Source organism: Doryrhamphus excisus, chromosome 21 (genome assembly GCF_030265055.1).
Source record: "Doryrhamphus excisus isolate RoL2022-K1 chromosome 21, RoL_Dexc_1.0, whole genome shotgun sequence".
NCBI classification, from domain to species: Eukaryota; Metazoa; Chordata; class Actinopteri; order Syngnathiformes; family Syngnathidae; genus Doryrhamphus; species Doryrhamphus excisus.
Window position 1 is genome coordinate 13,630,625 of NC_080486.1, and position 9,672 is coordinate 13,640,296.

At 45.9% G+C, this 9,672-nt stretch overlaps 1 protein-coding gene across 2 annotated transcripts; it reads left to right on the forward strand.

Annotated features, from left to right (window-relative positions):
* Positions 1-78: 78 nt before the first annotated feature.
* On the forward strand, positions 79-9,570 carry slc22a13b (solute carrier family 22 member 13b). 2 transcript variants are annotated; one of them, XM_058060261.1, is made up of 10 exons: positions 79-4,106; positions 4,172-4,275; positions 6,126-6,280; positions 6,364-6,535; positions 6,604-6,724; positions 6,807-6,901; positions 7,037-7,251; positions 8,788-8,896; positions 8,994-9,188; positions 9,266-9,570. In XM_058060261.1, exons 1-10 carry the CDS (start codon positions 3,732-3,734, stop codon positions 9,309-9,311), a joined length of 1,587 nt encoding a protein of 528 aa, XP_057916244.1. In that variant the 5' UTR covers positions 79-3,731; the 3' UTR covers positions 9,312-9,570. The 2 variants fall into 2 exon arrangements, with proteins under 2 accessions (XP_057916244.1, XP_057916245.1); XM_058060262.1 differs by lacking the exon at positions 9,266-9,570 and having other exon boundaries at positions 8,998-9,156.
* Positions 9,571-9,672: the final 102 nt, after the last annotated feature.

Consider the following 9,672-nt stretch of genomic DNA (forward strand, 5'->3'; position numbering starts at 1 on the left):
ACGGCAAAACAGGAAGGTGGTGTCCGTGTTCTTTCATCATTGAGATCAAGTATAGAAAGTTTTTTTTATTTATGTTGACATTGTTGACTTCCTGGAAGGGAGTCATTGGGTTTACATGATGGATTCAGTTAAGGTCAGTTTTGGTTAGAGTCGGGCCTTCTGGAACAAATGAATGATGCTAACCAAGGTTCTACTCTATCTGTTATCAGTAGGGATGTCCCGTATTGGCTTTTTTTTTCCCAAAAATGATATTGTCCAACTCTCAATTTCTGATATCAGCCAATACCGATACGGATTTGTGACATATGTCTTGAAGTGGAATGAACACGGATATGTCATACAGCATTTTTTCATCATCTGATTAAGATATGCCTTTATTCGTCCCTCAGTGGGGAAATTTTATCCCGACCGATATTCTGATTCTGATATGTGGCCATCCCGAGTTGTCCGTATATTTGCCTGTACTGGAGGTCGCAGGTGAGGAGGTACCCGTCACTAAATGCTAGGCCAGCTTCCCTTAAAGTACGTCCTCACATCCCTGGTGAATCATTCATTCTGTAAAACATAGAAATCTGCCAACGGGGCCAATCTTTGAAGGACGCTCGGGCTAATAAAGACGGGAACCATGGACGCTAAGGGGCTGTGGCCTCAGATAAGAGTCCTGTGGGACTCGTACTCGTGGACGTCAACTTCTGCTGAAAATGATCATCCTGGGGAAAAGGTGAACCTCCGTGGCTCAAATAAGCCTGAACTGCTCTTGTTTACAGCGGGACTTTAGCGGGACTTTAGCAGGACTTTAGTGGGACTTTAGCGGGACTTTAGCGGGACTTTAGCGGGACTTTAGCGGGACTTTAGCGGGACTTCAGCGGGACTTCAGCGGGATTTCAGCCGGATTTCAGCGGGACTTTAGCGGGACTTTAGCCGGATTTCAGCGGGACTTCAGCGGGACTTCAGCGGGACTTCAGCGGGACTTTAGCGGGACTTTAGCGGGATTTCAGCCGGATTTCAGCGGGACTTCAGCGAGACTTCAGCGGGACTTCAGCGGGACTTCAGCCGGATTTCAGCCGGATTTCAGCCGGATTTCAGCGGGACTTTAGCAGGATTTCAGCCGGATTTCAGCCGGATTTCAGCCGGATTTCAGCGGGACTTAAGCGGGACTTTAGCGGGACTTTAGCGGGACTTCAGTGGGACTTTAGCCGGATTTCAGCGGGACTTCAGCCGGATTTCAGACGGATTTCAGCGGGACTTTAGCGGGACTTTAGCGGGACTTTAGCGGGACTTCAGCGGGACTTCAGCGGGATTTCAGCGGGACTTTAGCGGGACTTTAGCGGGACTTCAGCGGGACTTTAGCGGGATTTCAGCCGGATTTCAGCCGGATTTCAGCCGGATTTCAGCCGGACTTTAGTGGGACTTTAGCGGGATTTCAGCCGGATTTCAGCCGGATTTCAGCGGGACTTTAGCGGGACTTTAGCGGGACTTTAGCCGGATTTCAGCGGGACTTCAGCCGGATTTCAGCGGGACTTTAGCAGGACTTTAGCGGGATTTCAGCCGGACTTTAGCCGGACTTTAGCCGGACTTTAGCCGGACTTTAGCCGGACTTTAGCCGGACTTTAGCCGGACTTTAGCGGGATTTCAGCGGGACTTTAGCCGGATTTGAGCAGGACTTCAGCGGGATTTGAGCGGGACCTTAGCGGGACTTTAGCGGGACTTTAGCGGGACTTTAGCGGGACTTTAGCGGGACTTTAGCAGGACTTCAGCAGGACTCTCATCACGTCTGAGGAACAGTGGAGACTCCTCCAGGGAGGGGTTCTGAGTAGAATCGGAGTCGGCACCAGTCAGGGCCAGCAAGGCCTTCTCTGCTGGCCTGGAAGTGCACACCTCCATTTCCAACTTCAATCCTAATATTTCTTTTCAGTTCTCAGACTTCAGTCGCCTGTCAGTGACATCAGCACTTTTCTGTCCTCTGATTGGTTGATTGGCGGAGGAGGAGGAGTTCTGCTCATGTGTGGTGAGTAGATGTGTTTCCTCCAAGGTGTGGTGTTCTTCTGGACTGGAAAGGTCAGCATGTGATATTGAAGAGGAGACGTTGGGAGTTGTTGGGAGCGTTTGTCATCGAGCCGTTTATTTATGTTGCTTACATTTGGCCGAGCTTGTTATTAATCTTCCTGGTAGCAGAATGATAGTCAAGCGTATGGGGGACCAAGTGTGGGCGTCTGGGTTCATTAATGTTGCTTTTAGGGGCCACCGTAACGCCGCTTCATAACACACTCTCACACTCAGAAGAGATCCGCGTTGACAATTTAGTCATGGCTATATTTAGCCAGCAGGGTTCACAAGCAGTCCATAAAGGCCAAGTAGACACCGTGCCAGGAGCAGAGATCCACCCCTGAGTGGGCAGCGCCACTGTGCAACACGGGTCTGGGACCTGTGAACGCTCACCAGTAAGACCCAACCCCAGAGTGGGCGGCACCACCGTGCTACACAGGAACGCTCACCAATGCCACCCCCCGGCCCAGAGTGGGCAGCACCACCGTGCAACGCGGGTCAGGGACTCCAAACTGGAGCGGTCCAGTTTGCCCTCATGGATGTTAACAGTCCTGACCTCTTCTAAAGATCTCCAGGACTTCAAGTCTTCAACCTCCAGCTCCACTTTTTGTTTTTAAGGTGCTCCAGGTAGCAGGGTGGCAGCGTGACGTCATCGTGTGACTAATCCAGGGGTGGGCAAACTACGGCCCGGGGGCCACATGCGGCCCACTAAGCGGTTGAATCCGGCCCGCCAGTTGCTTTCTATAGTAATGGTAATGGTTTAATTTCATTTGAACGTGCATCAGATTACAATTGAATGCATCACATAATCAGTTCCCAGTTCCACATGTCCAAAAGGAGTAGGAAGAAGCAAAGCTTATTAAATCCTACCCCTCCGTCTGGTACTTTTACAATCACTAACTGTTACATTTGTTCACTTCCTGCTTTCCATAATACAGTTTAAGGTTTTTTTTGTTGTTTTTTTTAATAATGTACCTCGTACAGAAGTGATGTGACTCTACAATGACATAATAATTTGATCACTTCCTGCTTTCCTAATATGGTGTAAGGTTTTTTTTGTCACGTACCGAAGTACGAGGTGATGTGACCGTACAATGACATAATGGGTACCATAGTAACTGTCAATATAGTGATTTATTGTATTTATTAGTGATTATTTGGCAAACATCAACTGCTTCTAATTATTTCAAATTTGAACATACAACAGCTGGCAACATAAGTCAAGTCGGATGTATGATTCAGAAAAAAAACAAAACTGTAAAATTCAATTTCGACAGCTGATAGTATGACACTTTTACTGATGAAATTAGACTAATAATTCAATTCAGAAGTCAGAATTATAAGCGTAAAATAGTGCGTATTAAATATATATTCGGGCCCCCCTCGGGACAATTTTGTTAACTCAAAGCGGCCCGCGGGTCAAAAAGTTTGCCCACCCCTGGACTAATCAGTGACTAGGAAGGAAGGATGCAAGGATGCAAGGATGCAAAGTGAAAGCGAGATGACTCCTAGCGATAGTTAGCACGCGAGCGAAGCATTGTTGGAGTTTTGTCATCGTGGTGACACATTGACAGCCGGCTTAAAGATTAACGCGGACACGAGGGCAGCCCTCACGTTGCCGCACGTCGTCCGCCAGTCCCCGCCAGTCCCCGCCAGTCCCCGTGAGTCCCCGCGCCGCGTCCAACATGAGCACCTTCAACCACGTCCTCAAGGAGATCGGCGAGTTCGGCTTCTTCCAGAAGCGTCTGGTGGCGGCCCTCTGCGTCCCCAGCATCTTCATCGCCTTCGACGTCATCGGCCAGGTCTTCACGGGCCTCGCCTTCCCCAACCACTGCGATACGGACTGGATCCTGGACCCGGGACCCAATCTGACCCTGGAGAGGCAGAAGGAGCTGACTATCCCCGTGGGCCCGGATGGGAGCTTCCAAAGTTGCCGGATGTTCACTCCGGTCCCCTGGGACCTGGAGAGCATCGAGGCCTACGGCATCAACGCCACCACGAGCTGCATCAACGGATCCAAGTTCGAGGTCCCGCGAGGAGCGTCCAGCATCGTCACGGAGGTGAGTGGCTCTGTCGTCATGACGACCACTTCCGCTTGATGCCTGGCTCCTCTCTGGTCCGTCAGTTCAAGCTGGTGTGCGACAGAAGCACCTTGATCGAAGCGTCTCAGTCCATCTACATGGCCGGACTTCTTCTCGGGGCCTTGGTCCTGGGATCCATGGCTGACAGGTCTGCTTCCTTCTCGCTCCGTCGGCACGGCCGCTCCTCTTAAAGCTGCGGCGCGTTTAATGTTGACGCTAGCAGGTCGGTGGAACGTCAACATGCTCATCAAAGTACATCAAATTACTTCATGTACTCGTGTACTGACGAGTTGTGGCTCAAACATTGCAGTACAAAAAGATACTTGCCAATACTTGATGCTACTGTGTTTTTGCAGTATTCTGATATCCTAATGGAGTAACTTGAGTGTATTTGATCATTAGCTTTTAATGTAGCTTGATGCCTGCTTTAGTCAAATAGGAACACACTCATCAAAGTACTCCATGTACTCGTGTACTGACGAGTTGTGGCACAAACCTTGCAGTACAAGAAGATACTTGTTGCTACTGTGTTTTTGCAGTATTCTGATTTAGTCAAATAGGACCACACTCATCAAAGTACTTCATGTACTCGTGTACTGACGAGTTGTGGCACAAACCTTGCAGTACAAAAAGATACTTACCAATACTTGATGCTACTGTGTTTTTGCAGTATTCTGATTTAGTCAAATAGGAACACACTCATCAAAGTACTCCATGTACTCGTGTACTGACGAGTTGTGGCTCAAACCTTGCAGTACAAAAAGATACTTACCAATACTTGATGCTACTGTGTTTTTGCAGTATTCTGATTTAGTCAAATAGGAACACACTCATCAAAGTACTCCATGTACTCGTGTACTGACGAGTTGTGGCTCAAACCTTGCAGTACAAAAAGATACTTACCAATACTTGATGCTACTGTGTTTTTGCAGTATTCTGATTTAGTCAAATAGGAACACACTCATCAAAGTACTTCATGTACTCGTGTACTGACGAGTTGTGGCTCAAACCTTGCAGTACAAAAAGATACTTACCAATACTTGATGCTACTGTGTTTTTGCAGTATTCTGATTTAGTCAAATAGGACCACACTCATCAAAGTACTCCATGTACCCGTGTACTGACGAGTTGTGGCACAAACCTTGCAGTACAAAAAGATACTTGCCAATACTTGATGCTACTGTGTTTTTGCAGTATTCTGATTTAGTCAAATAGGAACACACTCATCAAAGTACTCCATGTACTCGTGTACTGACGGGTTGTGGCACAAACCTTGCAGTACAAGAAGATACTTGTTGCTACTGTGTTTTTGCAGTATTCTGATATCCTAATGAAGTAACTTGAGTGTATTTGATTACTAGCTTTTAATGTAGTTTGATGCCTGCTTTAGCCAAATAGGAACACACTCATCAAAGTACTCCATGTACTCGTGTACTGACGAGTTGTGGCACAAACCTTGCAGTACAAAAAGATACTTACCAATACTTGATGCTACTGTGTTTTTGCAGTATTCTGATTTAGTCAAATAGGAACACACTCATCAAAGTACTCCATGTACTCGTGTACTGACGAGTTGTGGCACAAACCTTGCAGTACAGAAGATACTTGTTACTACTGTGTTTTTGCAGTATTCTGATATCCTAATGGAGTAACTTGAGTATATTTGATCATTAGCTTTTAACGTAGTTTGATGCCTGCTTTATCCAAGTAGGAACACGCTCATCAAAGATGGATACTTGTACTGCATGGACACTATACTGTGTGTATTTGTACATTGAAAATACTATGTAAAAACAACCACTTTAGAAGTATAAATACCAAATAGTATATTCTTCATATTCTATGGTTAATCAGATATGAACCCAATAATTATGAAAGTACACGACAATGCCACATGCAGTATATGTACAGTACTTGTACACAGAGTATTTTACACCAATGCTGTATTGTACCAACCTCCTGTGATGGAACGAGAAGGTCCTGTTGTTGTCGTCGTAGGTTCGGCCGTCGCTTTGTGGTCCTCCTGGCTCATCTTCTCCTCCTCTTGTTCGGCGTGGCCTCGGCCTTCTCTCCCAACGTTTACGTTTACGTCCTGCTCAAGTTCCTGTGTGGATTCTCTGTGTCGGGAATTCTGGCCAACGCTTTTGTGATCGGTAAGTGACACGCAAACGATCAGACGTCCAGGACGTCGTCACGGTCTTCTCAATCTCCTTCTTCTCCTCGTGTGGTCCTGAAGGTGGAGAATGGTGCGAGTCGTCCAGATTCGCCTTCTGCACCATCATCAGCCACACTTTTTACGCCGTGGGACTCATGCTGCTGTCGGGTATCGCCTACTCCATCCCAGACTGGAGAGTCCTGCAACTGGTCCTCTACAGTCCTCTTCTCCTGCTCCTGGCTCTCTTCTACTGGTCAGGAGAACCTGCCACATCCTCCTCGTTAGTAACCCTCGTTAGTACCTACACTGCTTTATTGCCAGGATCCTTCCCGAGTCGGCACGCTGGCTCATCACCCAGGGCCGCAAGGAGGCGGCGCTGAAGGAGGTCCGGAGGGCGGCCAAGGTCAACGGCAGGGAGGTGTCCCAAGATCTGCTGGACAAGGTGGAGCCGCATTCATGTACTCCATGTACACCGAGTACTCCATCTTTCAAATGTACCAACACGTAGTCAATGTGTCCGTCAGCTGGACGTGGACGGGAAGCCCGTCAGAAGGAGCATGCTGGACATCTTCAGGATTTCCTATCTCAGAAAACGAGCGCTCATCATGAGCTACGTCTGGTGAGTACTCCCAAGAACTTAGGATGCTGTGTCATATGTATTTATACACTATGTAATACTTGTATAGAAGTAGAACTAAGAACTAGAGAGTAGGCGACGGGATGCTCAAGGGTTGACGGGTACGGCATGTGTCAGGTTTGGAACCAGCGTCATGTACTACGGCCTGAGCCTCAACGTGGGCCACTTCGGCGTGAACATCTACCTGACACAGTTCATCTTCGGCCTGGTGGAGATCCCCGCCCGCCTGGGCTCCTTGCCGCTCATCCAGCGCTTTGGGCGGCGACCTTGTGAGGCCATCCTGTTGATGTTCGGGGGGGCCACCTGCCTGGCCATCATCGCCGTGCCCAAAGGTCTCACACACACACACAAATTATTGGTAGATAACACGATTGGTAGATATCAAATCCAATTTTACTTTAAAAAATGAAACTGGTTAGCATAAAAAATATCAGCTTTTTTTTTTTTTTAAAAAAGAGTTTATTATTTTTATCAACAAAAAATGTAATTTTTACTAAGACTAACAAATTACTGCATTTTTTAAAAATGTGCACACAATAAAAATAATATTACAAAGTTTGGTATCCTTGCTTTGGAAACTCAATCAGAGACAGGGAATGTCCTTGGCGCCCTCTGCTGGACAGAAGGTGTTTGTTGACTGTTTTTCTAGTACAATAGAGTACAGTATGACTGTATTTTCACTGTAGATATTCACTGTACCTACTGTATCGAGTAGATAGTACAGTATGTCCATATTAGAGTACAGTATGTCCATATTAGAGTACAGTATGACCATATTCTATTAGATAGTACAGTATGACCGTATTCTATCTAGTAGATAGTACAGTATGTCCCTATTCTATCTGCTAGCAAGTACACTGTCCATATTTTATCTACTAGATAGTACAGTATGTCCATATTAGAGTACAGTATGTCCATATTAGAGTACAGTATGACCATATTCTACTAGATAGTACAGTATGACCGTATTCTATCTACTAGATAGTACAGTATGTCCCTATTCTATCTGCTAGCAAGTACACTGTCCATATTTTATCTACTAGATAGTACAGTATGTCCATATTAGAGTACAGTATGACCGTATTCTATCTAGTAGATAGTACAGTATGTCCCTATTCTATCTACTAGCAAGTACACTGTCCATATTTTATCTACTAGATAGTACAGTATGTCCATATTAGAGTACAGTATGACCATATTCTACTAGATAGTACAGTATGACCGTATTCTATGTAGTAGATAGTACAGTATGTCCATATTAGAGTACAGTATGTCCATATTAGAGTACAGTATGACCATATTCTACTAGATAGTACAGTATGACCGTATTCTATCTAGTAGATAGTACAGTATGTCCCTATTCTATCTACTAGCTAGTACACTGTCCATATTTTATCTACTAGATAGTACAGTATGTCCATATTAGAGTACAGTATGTCCATATTAGAGTACAGTATGTCCATATTAGAGTACAGTATGACCATATTCTACTAGATAGTACAGTATGACCGTATTCTATGTAGTAGATAGTACAGTATGTCCATATTAGAGTACAGTATGGCCATATTCTACTAGATAGTACAGTATGACCATATTCTATGTAGTAGATAGTACAGTATGTCCATATTAGAGTACAGTATGTCTATATTAGAGTACAGTATGACCATATTCTACTAGATAGTACAGTATGACCGTATTCTATCTAGTAGATAGTACAGTATGTCCATATTCTATCTGGGAGATAGTACAGTATTACCGTATTCTATCTAGTAGATAGTACAGTATGACGGTACAGTATTTTATTATTGTAAAGAAAGTAAAATGCGATGACCTTTGCTGCCGTTGTTGACCTTCAATGTTGCTTCCAGAGTTTCCTGTGGTGGTGACCGTCATCGCCGTGTTGGGAAAGTTTGCGGCCACCGGATGCTTCTCCATCGTCTACGTTTACACGGCAGAGCTCTACCCCACCACGCTGAGGTACGGCGTGTGACCTTCACGTATTTTGGTATTTTGGTATTTTGGTTCTGGTGTTTGCTGAACGGAACGCTGTTTGCTTGACCGCCCGTGTCGCCAGGCAGAACGGCGTGGGCCTGAACTCCATGTGCGCTCGCGTGGGCGGCATCCTGGCTCCGCTCATCAGACTCCTGGACGTCTACCACCACGCCATCCCCATGTCCATATACGGGGCGGTGCCCGCCAGCGCTGCGCTCCTGTGTCTGATGCTGCCGGAGACGCGCCACGCCGAGCTTCAGGACAACGCCGAGCTCGGGTATCGCTCATCCGCCGACGCTGGCCAGGATGCACGCTGACGGGTACGAGCGCTCACGGCTTTTCCTTTGTTTGCAGAGGAAGCACGGCACACCAGAAGGACGAAGAAAGGACCGCCTTCTAGCCTCCTAGGGATGCACTGTCACCGTGGCAACAGCAGCATAGTGGAAAGCATGTTCTATTCACATTTCTTTCTTTGGACGTTTCACACATGCAACCATCTCACATTCTTATTATTATTATTACTATTATTATTATTATTATTGTTGTTGTTATGATGTGTACCTTTGCTCTGCACTCCTCTTGCATCATGATTTTATTGAAGTAGAACGCTGCAATAAAAGCATGCATGTGCAGATTCTCTTCACTCAATGAGTGCTTTGGAATAAACGCCAATCAAACCAAAGGAAAGCTTTTTATTGGATGGACAAAAATAGTTTTAAATATATATTTATTGAGACTTTATTCTCATTCTTTTCTACAAT

Excerpts from the sequence above, each read along its gene's own strand:
- slc22a13b (XM_058060261.1), top strand. The coding sequence starts at position 3,732 with ATGAGCACCTTCAACCACGTCCTCAAGGAGATCGGCGAGTTCGGCTTC. Across the intron at positions 6,281-6,363 it reads GGCCAACGCTTTTGTGATCG|GTGGAGAATGGTGCGAGTCG; the intron begins GTAAGTGACACG and ends GTGGTCCTGAAG. Across the intron at positions 9,189-9,265 it reads CAGGACAACGCCGAGCTCGG|AGGAAGCACGGCACACCAGA; the intron begins GTATCGCTCATC and ends CTTTGTTTGCAG.